The sequence below is a fragment of the Oreochromis niloticus genome, linkage group LG3 (genome assembly GCF_001858045.2).
Source record: "Oreochromis niloticus isolate F11D_XX linkage group LG3, O_niloticus_UMD_NMBU, whole genome shotgun sequence".
NCBI lineage: Eukaryota > Metazoa > Chordata > Actinopteri > Cichliformes > Cichlidae > Oreochromis > Oreochromis niloticus.
This window is the reverse complement of record NC_031967.2, coordinates 13,243,950-13,265,269: the sequence shown is the minus strand read 5'-3', so window position 1 is coordinate 13,265,269 and position 21,320 is coordinate 13,243,950. Positions and strand designations below refer to the sequence as shown.

At 42.7% G+C, this 21,320-nt stretch overlaps 1 protein-coding gene across 1 annotated transcript; it reads right to left on the bottom strand.

Moving 5' to 3' along the window:
- Positions 1-10,264: 10,264 nt before the first annotated feature.
- lurap1l (leucine rich adaptor protein 1 like) lies at positions 10,265-21,067 on the bottom strand. The gene is made up of 3 exons (XM_003450325.5): positions 20,633-21,067; positions 14,290-17,643; positions 10,265-10,295 (listed from the first exon to the last, which is right to left on the bottom strand). Exons 1-2 carry the CDS (start codon positions 20,837-20,839, stop codon positions 17,254-17,256), a joined length of 597 nt encoding a protein of 198 aa, XP_003450373.1. The 5' UTR covers positions 20,840-21,067; the 3' UTR covers positions 10,265-10,295; positions 14,290-17,253.
- Positions 21,068-21,320: the final 253 nt, after the last annotated feature.

Below are 21,320 nucleotides of genomic sequence, written 5' to 3'. Positions count from 1 at the left end.
AACAAACACACTAGGCTAAACAAGATCCCTCATCTCTAACAACCTCATTGGCTTCATATGTAATTTTTTCCCTCTTTCACCTCTGTATTTGGAGAAGTCTCACTATTCTGGAGAGAACTGGGACAAAAGTCGAGCACGATGGCGTCTTTGGGAGCGCAGTGACCTGTCTTCTGTTTGCTGCTGTTTGTTTTGGCTCTATGATGCGCGTCAAGGACAGCCGAGCTGCTTGTTGATAGTGCACACACATACTCCTGTCTACTCTCCTTATCTGAAGAGGAGACTTTTAAGGGTATGCGGAAGTCTATGTGACGTTAGAGCTACAGAAAGGGAGGACCATGCCTGCTTGAACAATGCGTCTTCCCTTTCTTTCCATCATAAGCGTATCTGTGTGTGACTCGTTTCATCCCCATCTCCTGAACAATCATAATGCCGCGGCCGCTTCTGCATCATTGAAAAGAGGCTTGCATCTTTAGCTTCATCAGACAACTCCTTTACATGTCTCCATGATGACGCTCTCTTGCGTGGCCTACACAAGCAAAACTAATTAAATTTCCACTGCGGCGCTGGTGTTAAATTGCTTCCTGATGAACACACTGAGAAGACAGTACCCCCCCCTCCAGCGGTTGTCAAAGCTGACCTTCCTGCAAGGTGACTCCGTTGCCTTGAGTCTTTACTTACCTGTCAGAAAGATCAGCCCATGACAGCTCCCACAATCCCCTGCATTGTTTGAGTCAGCGTGCGTTAGTTGCTCTTTAACAGCCTTTCCTCTTGACACAGTGGTGCAACTGTAGATAACAAGAGCAGGGTGGGGGTGCTCGCTGGCGACAAGTGGAGACACATGTGACAGATGGCTTCGGGAGAGGGTTTATACGAACTGACGTTTTGAATGAATTGATTCGGCGTAATTAGATTATTAATAAAGATTGGAATGTGAGGAAACGGCTGGTTATGCTGGAAGATCAGGATCGAACTGCATCTTTAAACTTTACTGACGCGGGCCCTAATGATTAATGGCTGAGGCTAAATATTATCTAAGACCAGTAAACAAGTCTTAACAATCCAAACCCACAGTGAGGAGCATTTATGCTGCAAGAATGAGCGGGGAAGGAGAAGAAGAAGGGGGAAAGGGCTTTGCTTATGTGGCGTTTTCAGTCTTTGACTCGTGTGTTTCACGTCTGACTTTTGTCAGGCTTGTTTACGAAGTAAGAATAAAAAAAAAAGCTCGGACTACCCACTTTAAATTTATACAGTGACAATTATATTCGTCTGAGTAAACATCCAAACAAACAAACACATACTTTCCGTCTTCTCTATCATAACCCCAAATTATGTCAAAGTCCCACTTTGCAAGCAGGAAGCGGAGTGCTGTCATGATTTACAGTGAGGTTTTTCCTCCTTGCGAGGATAGCTGCAGGTCATTGCACACTCTCCTGTTCCTTGACTGTTAAAGTAAACCTGGGAGTTAGCCGCATTACATGCAGGATGGGCTTTCCACCTCCCCTTTGGTGTGTTTGCACAAAGTGGAGCGTCAGGGTCGTTTACACAGACAACGGCAACGCACGTCGGACGAAGGAGCACCAAGCACTGGCGTTAAATGTTTGATATTGACCCTCTTTAACTGCTCTTATTACATGTTGGCAATACAAACAGTTCAGGACTCAGCTCTGGCTAGACAGACAAGACGGTGTTAATGAGCCATATTACACAGACTATCTCACGAGTGTGCAGTGGGTAATGTGAAGCTACTTCACCCTTGCTTGCCTCAAGCACACCTTGCGTGTTTCTCCTGGTATGTTTGCATTTCAGTTACAGCCTCGAATTACATCACCGCAGCTGAGGCCTGATAAGGCCTAGTGTGTAATCATTGCTTTATGAGCTGTGTGTAAAGTAATGCAGTGACATAGCTGCTGGGAAATGTTTGCTGAGCTCAGGGTGGAAGAATTACCTGTGTTTGCCTATCGGAGGTGTGCATAGGGCTGTCTGCGTTTGAAGCAAGGCAAGGCTTTTGAACAGCATGCTTTTTATTGTGCATGCTTGGTATTTCCTCATCAAATACTCATTTAATTTCAGAACACAGCCCTCAATTGTTATGCCTAACCAAACAGCCTACAGCCATGCTACGTGCTACTTTGCCTGTCCAGGTGAAGATGATGTAGCATTGCACAAGAAACAATTCTGCACTTGTTGATCCACACTAGATTTCTTTTTATGGCCTTAATTAAGCATTGGGTCTGTGGCTTTTATTTATTTTGTTTATTTATGTTACCAAAACTGAAAAAGAGGTATTTGGAAGAGTGCTAAGAGTTTAGCTAAACCTAGCAAACTTAGCTAGCTAGGCTAGAGGGCAATTAGCGCTAAAGCTGGAGCACCGACTTCTTGGAAATTAACCTTGCATATAACTAAGTGTGCAATATATAACTATATGAACAATATCGGCATTAAAAATACTAAAAATACAAAAAACATCCATCACCACAAACACAGGCAAAACTTTAAGCGTGAACGAATCTAAACAGGAGAGGCATAAAAAAAGTCTCTTTCACAGGTGTCACAATTTCTTCATGTTATTTTATTTTTTTTAAAGGCTGTTGGTACTGACTAGTCTGGACATCATTTTTCAACTTTCAACTAAGTTTTTCACTTAGTCATCCTGTGTTATTCAAGCGCAATCAATCAAGCGCAAAATTGGATGGATACTCACCAAATTACCAAAGCCATTCGGGTTCACCATTTGAGGATCTCTAATGTCCAAATAGCATAAAGCAATATATCATCGGGAATCAAACATCAGCGGAGCCAAACAGTGTTGCAAAATAACACTGTGTCGCAACATGTCAAAGGTCTCGCAGACACATTGGAATGCACTTGTTCCTCATCTGTTAATGGGGCATAGTATTGACTGACACCTATCTGCACCGCTCGGCTGACAACGAGAGCATCCTATTGATTTTAATGCATCATGGAAGAGCGAGTTTGTGATGAAAGCCCATTCATGCCTTCCGGCCTCGCTGCTGTTCGAGCCAGTTTTCCATCTTTGTTCCGCCAGCCTGACAGCGCCATTACGCTGATCGTCAAATCGCATGGCACGCTATAAATAATCCCGCTCAGGCTTCAACTTGCTCGCCTAACTTTGGATTCACGTCGATCTGCCTTTACAATTGTGAAGATGACATTATTTAGAGGCATTGTTGTTAGTCCTTCAGGCTATAACTGCTATTTAAAACTGGGCTGCAATGGTTGTGAACTGGAAAGTTTGGTGGAGGGCAAGACAACCCCTCTGGAGCTGTCAACCACAGAAAAGAAAGTGTCTCAGAAATCTTTCTTTTTATCTGGAAGGTTACCAAGTCATTACTTGCATCACACGTCTATTATCTCCCCTTAACCTGCAATTGTTGTTGTACTGTTATAAAAGGTTAATAAAGTCATAAAATCCAGCCTTTGTAGAGTCACAGAGCAGGTCATAGCTTCAAGGCTGATGACGGAAGTTGGCAGTGTTTGCGCTGGAGATGGTGGAAAATACTGGCGAGATGTAATGTTGGAATTTTGGAGATATTTAAGTAAGCTTTCAAATGTATTGCACAACCTAAGGAAAGAAACAAACTTGGAAATGCAGCTCAAATTCCAAAGGTGACCTAGAACAACATCTTTCCTCTGTATTTTGTCAAAGAGCAACAATAAATTAAGCAGCTCTATTGCCTTTGCTGCTGTGGCTGCTGCTGCACTTAAAAACCAGCTCTTCTGCTTGATTTACGAGGATGCCCCGCAGGGCGAGGAGGCGAGCACTTCCACTTGGCTCCAAATGAGACCACGGCGTGCTGAAAGAAGGCCTCTGTAGTGCTTTAAAGCATGTTTACACGTCCCTGACCAGGTGAATGAATCACTGCGGTTCATGACTTGGTTGAACTGTTTAAACATTTGTTGCCACTGCGTGTTATATCCCCTCATCCATCCATCCACCCACCCACCCACCCACCACAGATGTCAGATAGTTCTGCCGGTTTTGACTTCCGTAGCGGATTTCAAGCTTTAAACGGGTGTAACCACGTCCTCTAATCATTGTGAAAAATCCCATCAAGGGAATGCGATGGAACAGCCAAAGGTTCACCTGTGGGTGGACTGCACTGATGGCAAGAGGCTGCCTGGCTGTCACGGCTGATGATAAAGAAAGAAAGGGGGCGACGGGGGTTACAAAGTTACGACACCTCTAAAGATAAGAACACGTGCTTTAGTCTGGCTTGTTCTGCAAAGGCTCCTCAGGAGGGAAATATTTTTAACCGCTCTTAAAGACGTGTGAACCAGGAAACTGTGTGTGTGTACCGAGAAAGGCGATGACAGCAGGTGAAATATATATATATATATAATAGATGAACATTTGTCGTTCTTATCCGTGAAGAAGACTCCTTCAGAAAAAAAGGCGTGCTGCAAAGCCCTGAATGCTAATGTTAAACGTTAAATAGCTGCCTGTTACAATAGCTGCCCTACAGCTACTTATGAGGCTCTCAGAGCTTATTTATTTAGTGGCAGATCTGCTAAACACATGCCTGAGAAAAATGTCAGACAGAAAGTGTCATCTGCCTGCGAGGATTTCATCTCACTGAAGCTGCAGGGAATTCAAGAGGAAGAAGGACAAAAAAACCCCCCTTTCCATCAGACCTGCGTGAACTTGTTGCTTGCAGTGAGGTGAACAGATTTATGCTCTTCTGATACGCGGAGAGTCCTGCAGGCAAACCAAACGACAGAGGCGCAACCCGTTCATCACTGTTTATTCCGATGAAATCTGATTCATTTTTGGCTAAGTTGCCGCCTCGCTCCGAGGATCTAGTTAATGGCTTTTCGGAACAAAGGCACACGTTGGCCCAGTCGGTGTTGTTCCTGTCGTGCTCGTCACAGAGTCAGCACATTTCTGTTTGTTGACAGGCGCACAAAATGAGCTGCCAACAGACATGGCTGCAGGGCTATGCAAACACATAAGACCATTAAGGGGCACTTTCTCATGACTTGACAGATTTCATTGGTAGGAGGATTGACATTCATTATTGATATGGTGTATGTGAAGAAACGAAGTGTTCTTACAGACTTTATTTGGAGATGAGCTGCAGATTCTCGACAACACATCATTCTTGAGTTATTCTGCTTTAAGGTGGACTCCTGTGATTATATTCTGGACTCTACTAGAACAGCTTGATACAGCCCCCTCAGTTCATCCATTCTCCCTAAACAAGGTGTTTTGGCTCCTCTCCCTTTAATGCCAATCCTCCTTTAAGTCAGCTTTCTTGCCTCTTATAAATAGAAGGTTTAAACAGCATGTGGTGTCTGTGCTCACAGACAGTGCTGTTTCCCTCAGTTGGCCATATTAAAGATATCTGATCTTACAGACATGATACTGAGCCAAGAGTACAAAGAAGCTTTAGAGCAGTCTGAAGCTTCGGGCTCTTATGGATTACTCTGGACATCTTTAGTATATGCAGGCAATACTGCAACACTAAATAAACTGCTGCAAAAAATAACAGGAACTCTTAGAGAACTTGTCAGATCTTAATGGGGGGAAAAACAAATCATGCTGATATGGAAGGGGCATTGTTTTATGAACTAAAGCAGCAGTCCCCAACCTTTTTTGCGGACCGGTTTATGGCCGACAATATTTTCACGGACCAGCCTTTAAGGTGTCGCGGATAAATACAACAAAATAAAACCAGTACCGCTACCAAAAAAAGAAGATTTATTCATAACACACAGGAAAAGACCCAGGGAAACCGAGTTAATGATAAAAACGCTAAAAAAATAACGATAAAAACCCTGAAAACCATAGATTTCACACCCGAACTATAACTCTCGCGGCCCAGTACCAAACGATGGGGTTGGGGACCGCTGAACTAAAGGTTGTCACATTGTTTGATGGAAATGAAAATGATCAAGCTATAGAAGGCTGAATTCAGAGACACCCTGAAAATCAAAGTGAAAATAATGATGTGGCAGGCTAGTACATATTGCTGAAATTTCATTGCAGCAACTCAAAATGGTACTCAGTAGTTTGTATGACCCCCACGTGATTGTACGCATGTCTGACAATGTTGGAGCATGCTCCTAATGAGATGGTGGTCTGGGGGAACTCCTTCCAGATCTGGATCTGGTTATCACTGAGCTCCAAGAGTTCTTCTGTTGGACTTAGGTGAGGCAAGCGTAGGGGTCAGTCATTGGTATCAATTCCTTCATCCACCAGGAACGGCCTGCATACTCTTTCCACATGAAACTAGGCATTGTCGTCCATAAGGATTAACCCATAACCCACTGCACCAGCGTAGGATCTGACAATGGATCCAAGGATGTCATTCCGATACCTAATGCCAATCGCGGTTCAGTTGCCTAGCTGGTAGAGGTCTATATGTTCCTCCATGGAAATGCCTCCCCAGACCATCCCTGACCAACCACCAAACTGGTCATCCTGAACAGTAACAAGTATGGCTCCACGCCTTCTCCATTTCACGTCTGTCACATGTGCTCAAGATGAACCTGCTCTTATCTGCGAAAAGCACAGAGTTCTGGTATTCTATGACAAATGCTAACCAGGCTCCACGAAATGTGGCTTCCACGTCTAAAAGCACTGCTGTTTTGGGGGTTGTTCATTTCATTAACAGCAAAGCAGCTGAAACTGATCAGCAACCCCGTGTGCTACTTAACTAACCACATCAGTATCACAGAAGTCTAAACAACTTGATGCCACAATGTTGAGCTAAAAAAAAAAAGCACCATTATAAGCAAAGATCCCACAGCAAACATTTACACTGCTGTTAAATGTTTCCTGAAGCTGGAATGTCAACATCTGTACAACAAAAGAGGACGCCTGTGTGAAAGGCTTGCAGCCACACATCTATCATCCCTCTGTTTTCAGAAGTGGGCCGCGTGGAATCCATGCTATGTTGCATTGCTCGCCAAGCTGCAGAGATTCCCCATGAATTTATTCTAATGAAGAGCTTGCAAGTAGAAAAACATTAACCATACTCCCATATTACTCATGTGATACCAAACACCTCAATAATGTTGAAGGTTGGAACTTTTTTTCATATATAAGTATAAATAGATGAAGAGGTGTTCCTGAGTGGCCATTAGCAGGATATTTTACAGCTCGATAGTTTTTCAGTCGAGGAAATCTGACTTGCTCTTCCAGCGCTTTTACCCTATCAGCAATGTGCAAGATCATTAGTCTTCATTATTCTCCGAGCTGAAAGTACAACATCCTCACCTGTGTGGCTACATCAGGCAGGAGCAGGCTATCTGGTCATCTATCTACATAAGCAGACAAGCTGTCAGCGCGCCGCACAGCAGTGATTCACACGATGATCCAGCACAGAGGAAATCATTAATGCAGCCAGCAGCCTGAACACTGTCAGGTCAGCTATTGCTCTCTCCAGTCACCATATTGTATTTGAAAGCTGGTGTCATCTCAGCTGGTCTGTACTGCACTATTGACTATATGGATTAACCCTAATCCTTCATTTGAGCAAACGCACAAATGCAAACCTGAAATCAGTAATGACAACAAAAAATACAGGAAGTGAACCCTGCTAGTCTATGTCACTTCTGTAAACCTTCCCAGACAGCAGAAGTCTCCTGAGTCCTATCAGTAACAGCCGGCTAAGAGGCTTTACCCCCACTCGCCCCACCCCAGCACAATGGGGCTGTCTGTAAGGCCAAAGAGGCATCCCAGGAGTCAGCTGAGACAGGTGGCTATCCCCGTAGGGTATGTACATGGGGGCTGGGAGGCTGAATGAAGGAGTAATCAGAGACAAAGGCATGGCCTATTTTCAGCAGTGTCAGTTTTCAGCAGCTGAATGTGTGGAGAGGAATGCCAGAAAACATAAGTACAGTATCATTAATAAAGAAAAGGTTTTTTTTTACCTCACTTTTTATACTTTGAGCTTAAACACATTTAACCAGTTCGTAACTTTACTAAAATTAATTGGGGGTGTTTTTTCTTTTCCTTTTATGTTTTTCTAATTAAATCACACGCTTCAGTTTTATGAAACAGATTACAGTGGATCTTATATACAATATCTTCACTAATGGTCATTTAATGTCACTGCACAGTACCAAGGCATGCTTGCTCTTGTTTACTCAGTCAGCAGCAGTAAAAACCACAATCCATTGTGTGCTATTGATGTAATTTAATTCTTTGTCCTCTTTCAGCTCTGTGAAAAGAGTTTAATACACCAGAGATGTTGATTTAACTGGATTAAACTAAATAGTCCACATGTCAAAAACTAAGTAAACATTCATAAAAAAAAAAGTATAGTTTATAGGACAAGGTTAAACATTATCCCAACCAGTACTGTGTGTGTTTCATATGAAGCTATTTATCACGTCCACGTGTCTTTACTGAATGTCATGATGGATTGCACCAGTCTAGCTGTTCAATTGGACATTGCTTACACGTGTTTACTCATTTGTACATAAAATATGACTGATTGGCTTAGCTGATTAGCATTTCATGTGCTCAATAGCAAGTGTTGCCTATCAATAATTATTAACACTAGTACATCCACATGTTACAGTCTGTGACTACAGTCATCTATTAGGTGGTTGCGTGGCAACGTGATCATGTAGAATGTAAGATTTGTGAATATAAATTACATGTCGCGAAAATAAATGGATATAATGATTTTACAAGGTGTTACAAGAGCATAAAATCTACAGATGGGCCATTTTTGCCCATTAGGTGGTTGCCAAGCAACATGATGTCCCCTGATATAGATAAGAACCTTCAGGGCCCAAGTTGTAACTGTGTGCCAGTTTTAAGTGGAATTTATGGTTCAACAGGGAGAGCCTGTCTGCAGCGGGAGTCCAGGGACGGAGAGAGCTCCGCTGTCCTTTCAGGCAGTGTACAAAGTATGTGGTACAACCGGTCTGTGGGCCACTCTCACCTGTGCTGTTATCGGTCCGTCAGCCAGCCGTGGAAAAGAGTGACGTTATAACACACAAAGACCTGAAGCGAAACAGAGCGTTGAAGCAATGAAAAGTGTTCACTGCAGCGACTGCCTTTGGTTTTGTTTTTTCCTTTCCTTCCTTCCTGGTGAGTTCCCTATTTTGGCCCACTCGTCAACCAATTAGCATTCGACTAATGCATAGTTCAGCCGTTTCAAGTGATGTGCAATTGAAATTTTGGAGGACTGCGGTGGGTGAAAACCCCTTTTCGCTCGTATGTAGATGGAGACATTTGCAGGACTCTAAATTGTGTTTTAGTCGGTCAGCTCATTTTCTGTATTATAGTAAGATGATGGATGGATATGCATAATAATCCTGTCCCAGTGCCACCACTTCAACTCTCTTTCTCCAGGCCATTCAATTTTGTATAATCCCTGCCATAGCTCAGAACATATCAGACCATCCTTGTGATGTTTTAGGTGATGACAAATGTAGAAAGAGATATTTTGGAAGGCTACAATTTTGGTCAGAATCAAGAAGTCATTCCGAGGAAACCGACTCTTCTCCAGATTTTCACAGTCCCTAAATCTACTTCTCCTTTGCATGCAAACTTGTGGATAATTCGAATCTACCAAAATTACATCTCAACAGTGGAGAGCATCCAAATCCTGCTCTAGGAGAAATGACCCTGTGTTTTCATTGAAGCTGTGTATCTGAATGAGGGGGCTTTAAGAGGGTGCCAAGGAAACCTTGCCAGTTTTGCACCCTGACCCCCCTTTGGATATTAGAGGTCCTTTACCTCTTAAACCAAAGCACTTGAGTGAAACCTTCAAGGTCCTGTTACACCAGCTTTGCAGTGCAGAGGAAGCTTTTAGTGGCAAATTTGGTGGTTTGAACTTGGATGGCCCTCCAGAGAGGTGAAGGGATGGACACTAACGCCATTGTGTGTCTGTCAGTGTGGATTTGTTAGACAGGGGTTGCAGAAAAACTGAGAAGGAGCAGAAACAGGCCGATTTGATGTGACACAAAAAAGCAGATGACAGCTAAGAATGCGCGAAGATGAGCCACAAACATTACAACATATCTGATGTTGCATAGTTTCAGAAGAAATGGTGATACGATTGTTTTCTTTTACTGTCTATTTAATAACATGACTCCAGATCACAGCGGCGACTACAGCAACTCCGCAAAGACCATGGGAGAATCCCTCCTTGCAGGACATTGAGCAGAATTTGTACTTTCCCAAGAGGATCACATCTCTTTTGCATGAAGGATGACGGTTTATAGGGGAGCACAGATCCAACAGTGACAAGAAAGCTGCAGTATCTGGTGTAACGTGCAGAAATGATGACAGAAGAGCACTCATTTGGGCAGATCTAGGGAAAAGATCAAAAACAGCAGATGAGTGAATATACTGGCGACAGGTCATCATTAAGTCATCAGATCAAGGTTTCCTGACCTCAGTGGTCAATCAGTTGTAACGCTTTCCTGCCGACCCCGAGCTGCCCTCATTTAGCCTCAATGAGCGTCTGTTGAATCACGAATCCGTCATTTTGGGGAAAAACAAAACAAACTACGCTTGCCTACAACGAGGGTAAGCCGCAGCGTAGGGTCATCTTGTTGCCAGGAAACACTTGAAAAGATTCTTGACCTCTTTGGCCTGTCGCTAGGAGAGCTCCTTAGTGGCGCTAGTTCGACCCAGCGAGGAAATAATTAATGTGGGAATAACTCAGTGTAGTCTGTTTGTGTCTGTTTTCAGCTGCTTTGTGGCCGAGTTTTATCTCAAAGGCAAAATAGACCGAAATAATGAGAAACGCTACAACTTCTGTAAACTTCAAAGCAAAAATTAATACCACATATTTTTTCTTTCGCTCTCCTCCGTGACTCACGAGCTCGCTATCGGGAGAGCAAAGCAAAAGTTCAAACGCTCTGACGGGGTCAGTGCCTTCTGTACAAGTCTCTTTGATTCCTAATATAGTCACGGAAAGGCTTCCTGGCCTGGATAGAAAGAGCAAAGGGGGAGTGAAAAAAGGGGAGATCAAATGGGATAGAGGTTTGTTTTGTTCTGTTCTCTCTATCTGCCGAAGGTTCCCTGCTTATTTAGCCTGCTGTTTAATCTCAGCTGGCTCAACGGCTCAGGCTGCTGCAGAGCGGTCAGGAAAAGGCACCCGATCCAAAAATGCATCAGCCGCAGCCAGGCAGTCACTGGGCAACCCCACATATCGTAAGACAAAAGGAGTAATGAAGGCAAAGAACGGGCTGGGTAGAGAGAATACAGAAAGAAATGACTAAACCACAGAAAAAAGAAGAGGGATGGTTGTTTTTATGTAACGTATTTTATATAGCACTTAAGATGTCGTGAGTAAAATGCAGGTGAATCAGTCAGCGGGATAAAGGTTACACTTTTGTGGCTACTGATGACTAATTAGCCAATCCTTAGTTCCCAGTACAAAGGAAAGGATTTCATTCAGCGGAATACATCCTTAACAGTTGAGACATGTTGACATTAGAGGTGGTCATAGGGTAAAACTGGTTCTACCAGTTTGTGCCTGTGTACAAAAAAGGAATTCTTTCACAACCAGTATGAGTCAGTATAACAACATTCAAAAACCAATGATTCTGGTTCTTTTAGCTCTAGTTTTCATCTATTTTCATTTTCCGTTATCAGGAGCAGTTGTTAGTAGCTACTAAGTGTTAATAAAGGACGTGCAAAATCAGTTTGAAACCTTAACTTTTAACTGGCAGGGTACAGATTTGGCTTGGTTGTGAGATACTACTATTAGCCATCTAAGTCTAATCCAATAAACTGTGAGATCATGCAGGAAGTATAGAGTCAGGCTTGATTGTTAGTGGTATTAATGTATTTTAAATTGAATGAGGCATGATCCTTAATTCAGACTAAGTCAATGTCAGTTTAGGCTAAGATTTAAACTTAATCTTTCTTTTAGCTGCTCCCTTATTCATAATGGGTCATGCCACCAGATGAATCTGCATATTTGATTTGGCAAATTTTTTTTACGTGGGATACCCTTCCTGATACAACCCTCCAAGAAATTTGCATCTCCTCCTCATCTCGAACTATGGAGTTTTTATGTTTTGGGTCTACGCTATGCTAGCTTTCAACGACTTAGGCTAATTTTACTGGTGGAGTATTTTATAATTTTAGGCTTGTAGATGTGCTGGTTGCAAAAGTTTTCAGAGATTCCCACTTCAATCTCAGGCGGAGACATAAATGCATCTGGAACTGCATCAGGAGGGCATCCAGTGTAAAAAAAAAATAGATTAAAACAGTCTCTCTAACCAAGCATGTGGAGCTTCCCACTGTGCTGATCGCTTCTAAATAAGGGACCAGCTGCTGAAAGTAGCATTTTGTACTTTTTACTGATATACTACTGATTAGAAATCTAAATAAATAAATCTTATCACTTTCAATTTCAGTTTAAATCAACTTAAAAATCTGAAGCCAACAACTGCAGTTCCTCAAATGGCCACTTGAGGACGGCTTCTAAAGTGAGTCAGCATTTTTACATAACCCGTCCACTTAAATTGTATCAAAGCTTTGATTGCACAGACAGCATAAAAGGTGGGCAGAGCTATTGTACTTTCTCTTATTGGTTTTGGACATCTCATTCTGAAGTGTTGAAATGAGTGGGGCGCTTGTGACTGTGAAACTGTACCCTTTGGCATGTGCAGTTTCAAATCACAGATAATCCTCCATTTATAAACACAGTATGACCAATAGTTATTTTTTAAAAAGTCTTAATTTTTTTTTATTCCGTACGACCCAAAAGGAGTTAGCCCATAAATTCATCAGGTAAGTGTTTCCAGAGGTCAATTCAGAAAGCTGATTTCTCATAGACTTCTATAGGATTGGACGTGTTTCTGAAACCACAACTATCGCCATCTAATGGCCTTCAGACAGAATGCAGGTTTTTAGGCATTTCCCCATTGACTTAATTTTTCTGACCCAGAACCTACGTCAGTGTTTTACAGTATCTGTGTTTGACTGACAGGTGGGAGTTTCCGAAGATAATGAGTTATGGCGTCACCAGATTGACTCTAAAGTAGTAAAAAAACCTAATTATAAAAGCAGCGAAAAGTGTAGAAAAGAGTTGAGTTGAAAAATAAACAAATTGAGGTTCACTGTACCGGTTAAAACACTACGGTGAATTAGGTGTAATTTGTTACATCCAGTGAGATTCCTGAACAGCAGAGTGCAGATTAGGTCTCATGGGTTACTGTTCTAATCTTTGTAGTTGCACATCTGATAAGTAACCAAGCACTCCCTGTATTTAGCGTGCATCCTTTGCCAATGCCAACGCTCTTTTTTGGACTCTTAAAGGAAGAAATCCAGCTCTGCATCCGAAATTTCTGAGTTATTGCTTTAGCGCACTCTGCATCAAGTTTCATAAAATCCAGTTTTGGTGTAATCAGATAAACTAATACTGCTGTGTCTCAGCTCTGGCTTATTTATGACTGGAATGCAGCCTGACCAGCCTGGAGGGCAACAAGTTCTCAAGCTGTCCAATTTCTGTATTTGGGTTTCTCCGATGTTCCTATGTGATGTTTACAGAAGCTCCCAAAGGGCACTTCTCTAAATGCCAGCAGAGTAATTTAAGAGGGCGCAGACAGCCGTCGTTAACATCTATTATTTGCAGTGACGGAAACAGTTTCAAGCATCTTGTGCTGTGAACATAGCAGATCCCAAGAGTGGCAAAGTTCCACAAAGCCTTTTTAGAACAATTCACAGATTCACAGCGTGGCAGACGGCCAACAAAGCTCCTTCAAGACCTTCTCTTGAAAGTTTATCTGACTTTAAAGCAAAGAATAATCTAATGAGAATGAATCTGCATGCCATCATCCCAACGGCACTGCAGAAAATGCCATGCGAGGGAAAACATTACAGCAGACCTTGACATTCATTAAGTGATTTTTCCTACAGAAACTTTTCCACAGCTTCATTACTTCCCAGCATGGAGCTCCTCTTGCCTGCTATTGTAATAGAGCTAAAAATAAGAGAAAAGATAACTTAAAGCACTACTGTCCACCACAAGTGTGACTGCACATCCCACCGAGCCACATTCATTCTACAGCCTGGTATAAAAGAAATAGATTATTTTAGCACTGATATTTATTCATATATAACTTTTCCAGTTGATATAAAGTTGCAGAAGAACTTCCAGCACTCTGAAACAAAGTAAACAGCCGCAGAGAGAGAAGCTAATTAAAGTAGAATAAAATAAGGCGACATGTTTAGCCTGTATCTGCCGCTTCCCGTCTGAGGGGTGCACGTCGTCTCCGGCTCTTTTGATCCCTCCCCACCCCCTGAACCCCATTCCAGTACCCATATCCTGTATCCTCATTTGGTACCGTGGTGACAGTTTCCCAGATACTGGACGGTATTGGTTTCCCTTCATCTTGTGGCACAGGTCCAACCCCAGTGTCTAATTTGCTAATGGATCCCCGTTGGAAGCTGCTGTCTCGACTGTACGGCGGTGGAATTATATGTGCACAAGTGAAGTAACGGAGGACTAACTAAGGGAATGAATAAATCATTGTTTTGTATTTCCCCCCCCCTGAACTCGGGCGACTGCAGCCGATTTTCCTCTTGTTTGTTTTCTGCAAAGCCTTGGTGTCATTCACCCCCAGAGTAGTGTGACTGTCGCTGCTGATGGGAGAATCTGCAAACTTGACTGTAATAATGCACTGACAGCAGCATTCCTTGCTTAAATTTCTAAAGATGTCATTACATGTTGGCATCAAGAGGAAATGAGGTATGACGATGGGCTCAAGTTTAATCTTGATGAAAGTTTGAGTCTTGCATGCTGCGCTGAAAGACGGCAGCTGTCTTTATCTTAAAAGCTCCATCAACTGGTCGTCCCTTTCACGTAGCAAACGTACACTTGTTAAGACCACAGAAAATGAGCAAATGGCAGCTCCCGTTCATGTGTAGTGTACCATGCAACACTTGGGAATTTCTGACTCAGACTCCTTCAGCATAAACTGACAGAACCTGTTCGGTAGGTCCAATTCTTTCACGGCCACTAACTCTAGTCTCAACAGTTTCCCTGCAAGTAATGAGCTATCAGTTGTCATTACATGGATATATTTGTTGGGACATTACATTTGGGAAAGTTTAGAGAATAGTTTGTGTTTTTAATTGAATTGCTGACATGGAGGTCACGCTGCCATTTACGTGGATCTTTTGGTTTTAATGGAATCAGCCCGGTTCAGGTCTTAAGCTACGCCAAAGCCTCTGGGAGGTAGAGATAAGGCAGCGTAAAACCAAATAAAGCTGCTTTGCACTTGGAGCGAGACAAAGTTAAAAGCATGCTTAATGTGCCTGGATGCAGTGATTATATCTGTCTGGACCTAATGTAACACTTAAAAGTGTCCTTTGTGTCCAATCTTGAGATTGCTGCCACCGTTTAATAAACACCCTAAACAGCATTCGTCAAAGCGCTGGCTCACAGCGCACATGGAGCTCTGTGGTCAAAGGGAGCAAGGCAGCATTTCCAAGTGAGCGTAACAACTACTGAAGTACAGTGGGCAAAGGCCACTCATTCATTTGCAGGCCAATGAGAGCAGGGTTCTCATCTTTCCCATAAAGACTTTCCCTCTATAGCCCGTCTGGAACTGCAATTATCACATGAAAGATAAGGAGCCAGCGCGATGCATTGCAAATGAGAATAACATAACAGCCCGTCAACGATTCTGCATGGCTGGCATTTCAGCAATAGCTCTGTCTCGTCTTTGTTTGTTAGTTACTTTCAAGTGACGCAGTCCAGTCATTCCACCCAGATGACAGATACTCGTGAGTTTCTGGCAGCATGATTTGTCATCTTTAATAACGCTAGTTTATGCGTGCCAAAGAAAATGACTCCAAACACTCCTCCTTTGTTAACAGCCTGGGTATTTTAAAGGCTACAAATAAACAGCTATTTGCCCAATTTAGAAGCATCTTCGTGTTTTTAACAATGTGAATTAACAAGGGTAATTTTCCACGGCACATTACACGGGGCACCGCGGAGTCTGACCTCATTATTAAGAGATTATTCTCAACTTCAATCAGCTAAAAAAGGAGAGCACTGTGAGGTTCACGTTCCATCTCATTTGGATCCCAAAATGAGGATTGTTTCTAAAAACGGGATGCTTACCTAAAGGTTCAGAATGTGTCATGCTTAGAAGTTTTGTTTTTTCTTTAAGCAAAGAAACAACTTAGCACAATGAGCAAGAAAAATCACAATATATTATTTCATTTTCCACAACAGAGTCATTAGCAATCAAATAAAAAACAAAAACAGCAAAACACAGTTTTTGCTTTAAAAAGCAGGTGAATACAAATGTCAGACACGTCAACACAGGAGCTTTAAAGCTAAAAATAACACATTTATCTACAGCGGTGTATCGCTCTCGTTAAACCTTTCTTCAACAACAGTGAATTTAAAATCTGCCCGCAGAGCAAAACACGTGTCTCACATATGCCCGCCGTTTATAAACCTCCCATCTGCTGTTAAAGCAGGGCCTAAATTATCTATGAGACAATCAAACGGCTTTGGTTTTCAGTCACGAATCTGAGCTTTAAGTGTGCAACGAATCTCTTGTGTTTAAGGCTACACGCTTTAACTACCACTGCTGCTGAGCAGAGTTTGACTTGGGAACTCCTGTCGGTAAAAAAAACTAAACAACAAAAAGCAGAACTAAAAGTTTCACACGTACAGCAGTGGAGCTCAGGATTTGGCATTGAAGCAAAGTGCACTTGCTGTGACACTTAGACTAATCACTTTGCCACTTGAAACTGTTTTACCTCGTGAATCACTCAGCATGAAATGTCCAATTTTCCAAATGGCTGCTAAATCCCAATCTAGTCCGTTACTCAGATCAGCTGATTGTGTTTGACCTGACGCAAACTCAGAGTCGGGTTTTCCACAGACGGAGAGGAAAATGGGCTGTTCAGTTGATGTTTCTACTTTTTCCACACCCACCTTTGAAAATACTTTTAGGCTAAAAAGTGTGACAGATACACCCAGTGAGGTATTGGACAGCTGAAAACAACTATGACTTTGAATCATAATAAAGCACCCTTTCAATTAACCTGCGTTTAAAGTGTTAAGACATGAATGTTAAGCATGAACGGTTTGAAGAGGCGCGTCGTTTCGACAGAGTCAGGAAAGTAAAACGTAACATTAGTCATCAGGTAAGACTTGCTAACATCTTGCTACAATTTGAGGAAAAAAAATAGCATTTTGTTTTAAAAGTGAAGAATACTTTTGGAAACCATTCTTCACAAATTACAGTAGTCCCTCTGTAATCGCCACATTTAGCTTATCATTATTATCCAAAGCAGTAGTATTCATCCGACTCCACCCTGAGTTTCAAAGGCGATTTGGCAAAGGCGTCGCCGTCGATCACCGTTTTATCCACAAAACAATCGAGGTCCGTAGGCGAGGGATCATCCGGGAGGTCCTCTGCTAGCGTGTCCAGGTAACTACCCACAGACAGACCATCCAGGCCGTCGCTGTTACCATCGTTCAAACTATTGAAGCTTCCTCGCAGCGAGGCGCCGTCCTGGCTGTCCGACAGGCTGTATAAGCTGCCGGTCAGGCTATCGTCATGGCTGGTGACACTGCCTTTGTCATCTATCATCCAGCGGATGGACTCGATGCCCTCGTTGATGGACATAAGCTGCTGCATGAGCTTTACGTCAATGGCTCGCAGATTTGCCTGTATTGTGGAGAAAAATAAACATTCAAGTGAGGTCACTGCATTTTGCATTTCAGGAAATATGCTTAACAGATCAAGATCATTCTGTCTGTACCAATTTCACCCAGCGACTCTCAGCAACGACTTGACAACTGGTTGGGGAATACAGGAGGTCGTCCAGGCCTCTGTAACTGAGTCCTTACCTACTTATATTTTACTGCTTACTCATTTAATCTTTCAAAAGACATTGTTTGTCTTAGTTCAAGTACTTCTGTTACTAAAAGTACGAAGTTCCCGTTTCAAATATGTCACTAGTGTTTAGAGCCTGTGTTTGAAACGCCATAAACAGTTACTAGCTGATCTGACCAAAGTCAGGTAAATGAGTTATCCATTACTTGTCCTGACAACAAAACAAAACAATTTTTAAACCCCACCGTCATATCATCTTATTATCATATATCATCATGAATAACTACACATGATAAATGTCTGGGAAATCGGTTTACGTTTCATGTGTCCAACAGATCAGATTCTTAAATCACCAGATATCGGCATCGGTCATAAAAACCTCGGTCGGGTTCTAGTAGTCTTGCTCAGCTTGAGACAAAGAGCTGTGGACTGACTTAAAATGACATTTGCAAAGTCTTATCGTGCTTCTGACCTCGCATACCAAATTCTTTTCTACCCAGTCAGCATATTCTTCTTCTACTGGGTGACTTGTTTGTTGGTCCCACTATTTTCTCATTATCTACAGAGCAAGATGGTATTCCAGATTTAACTGTCTGACTGTTCTGAGCACACTGCATGGGAGCTTGTAGAGTATTTTATTTAGTTGCAATTGCTTAACAGTTATTCGTTCAAAACAGCAAGCATAGTAGTGAAAAGTGTGCTTTTTAGCATTTATTATGAAAGGACTGGAGCAAATGACCCAGCAATTACGTAACCTGTAACAGCCACATGAGCAACACCAGCACCCTATTTAAATCTGTAGATAAACAGACAGGTATGAGTTATGCCAGATTTAGGCTTCTGAGGAAAATCAACGTCGTAACTGGAAACTCCTTTTAACCTCATGTTGTAACCTTCCAGGTAACCTGAAGGGACCTCCTGAGAAATGTAACCTCATGTCCGGTCAACACAGATCACAATGAGTCCGACTGGTTCTGGAAGATTATGGCATAGATTTCGCTCTGAAGCATAATTCAGGCATTAAACTGCTTCTTGCTGGTAGCTGTGGCGTGACAATTTAAAGACAGAGTCAAAGTGCACTAACAGTGCAAGAAATACAGCTCATAAGTAAAATGGAAGCCATGAAACAACTAAAAACCAGCAGCGTCAGTATTGCTACTGTAAGCATCAAGGTTCAAGGATCATTCTTGGTCTCAGAAATAGTACTCTCCCCCACAGATAAAGAAGTCAGAGAAGACACAATCTACTCCAGTCATTGTTGGGTCATGTGACACCGGAAAAACGACTTGTACGCGTGTCAAATCACAGCCAGGAGACAGTTTTTATTCAGGATAATGGATGAACGATGCCTACTTTACACAGTATGGCCATTGACTAAACTTCCTGCCCTGACAAACCATGCTATTGAGGGTGGATGGAAGTGCCTATGGAGTCATTCAAAAGGGATTCCCCCTGTGTCTACTTGGTGACAAACGCCCGGTCTGAATGAAAAATGGTAAATGGGCAGCTGCAACATCCTGCCACAGTGAAAACACTCTGAGGCAGATGAAGGCAGACAGGGTTGGTAGACTGTTCCAGACAGCTGCTTTGACACAACAGCCTTTCTTTAGAGTGGATTTGTAACCACCCTTCATTTGGCTCATATTGCTGCCGGTGTGTTTGTTTTGCAAGTATAACCACCTGCTTTATGCACAAACACACACAGAAGCTCAGCAGATGGAGTTACACCAGAATTATAGGCCAAGCAGCTATGTTGTGTTAATAGGATGGCACCACTGGGTCTCTATCACAAAATGAATATCAGAAACACAATTAGTGCAGCACAGTTTTTGTCTGCGCCGGATGCAAAACATGATTTGTGATACAAAACCCCAAACCGGCCTGGTGGGACTGCTGTTCACAGTTAATTTGCTCCTTTGATAAGCCCTTGATTAGTTTGGGCTCGCAAATAATGCAAAAGAAAAGCTAAATGCTACTTTCTTGGCACAAACTTGTGAGTGTGCATGCAGGAAGTGGTCTGATTGGATTAGTGGCTGAAATGAGAGACCAGCTACAGTTGGGATTACACTCAGTTCATTTAAAATAAATTCATTTAGTATTTTTTTCTTTTACAGGATGCTTGCATAACAATATAAATGCCGGCAAAAAAGGTGTAATTTAAGTCTAAAAAAGCCAATTACAGATCTACTATTGTCCTTACAGTAATCTCTGATAAACTAATCCTATCAGAGCAAGATCTGTGGCAGCGGGTCAGTCTGCTGGCTATGACACAGCCCTGCTAGATTGCAAAACCCGGCCAACTACACCATCTGCTCGGGACTCCTAATACCAGTCTTGACCTTTTTAAAATGGCGCTTTGCTGCGACTCTGTCGGAGTTTGAGACAAGCAGGACATTCCAGGGACATTTGAGAACAATTTGAGTGATCGCAGATAAAACTATGCAAGCATGGGGAGATAATTACAGCTGCACAACTGCAGTGGTCTGGATCATAAGACAGGAGGGGGGCGAGCGCGCTGAGGTGACGGGAGTTCACAAACAGTCCTCTGCCCGCAGCACAGTGTGAACGGCTCTCACCTGCCCCCGTGACAGTCGTTCACAGTTAATGGTTATACCTGGAGCTCAGGTAATGCTATTGTGTCTACGTAAGGTCCTTGAACGCAACAGAAGAAACAGGACCACCCTGGCAGTAAACAACGATGCCACCACATTTATCTGAAAGTAATTATTAAAATATTACTTACAACACCTGAAATTAAGCTTTAAAGAGAAGACTGTTAAACGGTTTGCAAGCTACTACAGAGCTCAGGCAATACACTCACCATCTCCTGTTTGAGAAACAACATTTTGCTTTCCAGTCTTTTTAAGTCCGCAGAGTTAGCGCAACATTTGCAGTTCCCTGAATGCGGCGCTGCGGACTTGTCGTGTTTCCCTCCGGCGAGAGAGCGAAAGAGACTGTCCGGAACTTTTCGGCCCAACTTCGTCTCTATGTCCTTCAAGTCTCGCATGACGCTGTTGTCCTCCTCCATCGCGGGGTGCCACACACGCAGTCAGGACAGTTATCTGCTACCACGGAGGTTATATTCCCACAGGCTGGCGGGCTGTTCGCGCGAGCTTTAATCAGAGAGAAGTGGAGTCAAAGTATGCTAATAAAAGTTTTAAGGCGCGCGCTCATCGCAGCTTCTCTCCGTCACAGCGCGGAGTGATGTGACGCTAAACGCACCGCTGCCACAGCAACAGACCTCCCATTTAAGCTCGTGAATGGACAGTTTAACGACAACGCGCTCTCCGCGGACCCTCCCATTGGGGGAGCTTCCTCTGAAACCAGACACCCGACAGGTGAGACGAGAGAGCGAGAGAAAAAAAAAAGAGGCAGAGGTGTTTCCAGGATATTATTTTTCAAATGCGGTGGCAAAAGCCCACAAAGAAAATAAACATGACTGTTTAAAATTTTATTATGAATAACTTTTTGCAAAGTCTTATATTTCTCTTTATTTTGTCACCTCCTGA

Excerpts from the sequence above, each read along its gene's own strand:
- lurap1l (XM_003450325.5), bottom strand. The coding sequence starts at position 20,839 with ATGGAGGAGGACAACAGCGTCATGCGAGACTTGAAGGACATAGAGACG. Across the intron at positions 17,644-20,632 it reads TGTTTCTCAAACAGGAGATG|GCAAATCTGCGAGCCATTGA; the intron begins GTGAGTGTATTG and ends TCCACAATACAG.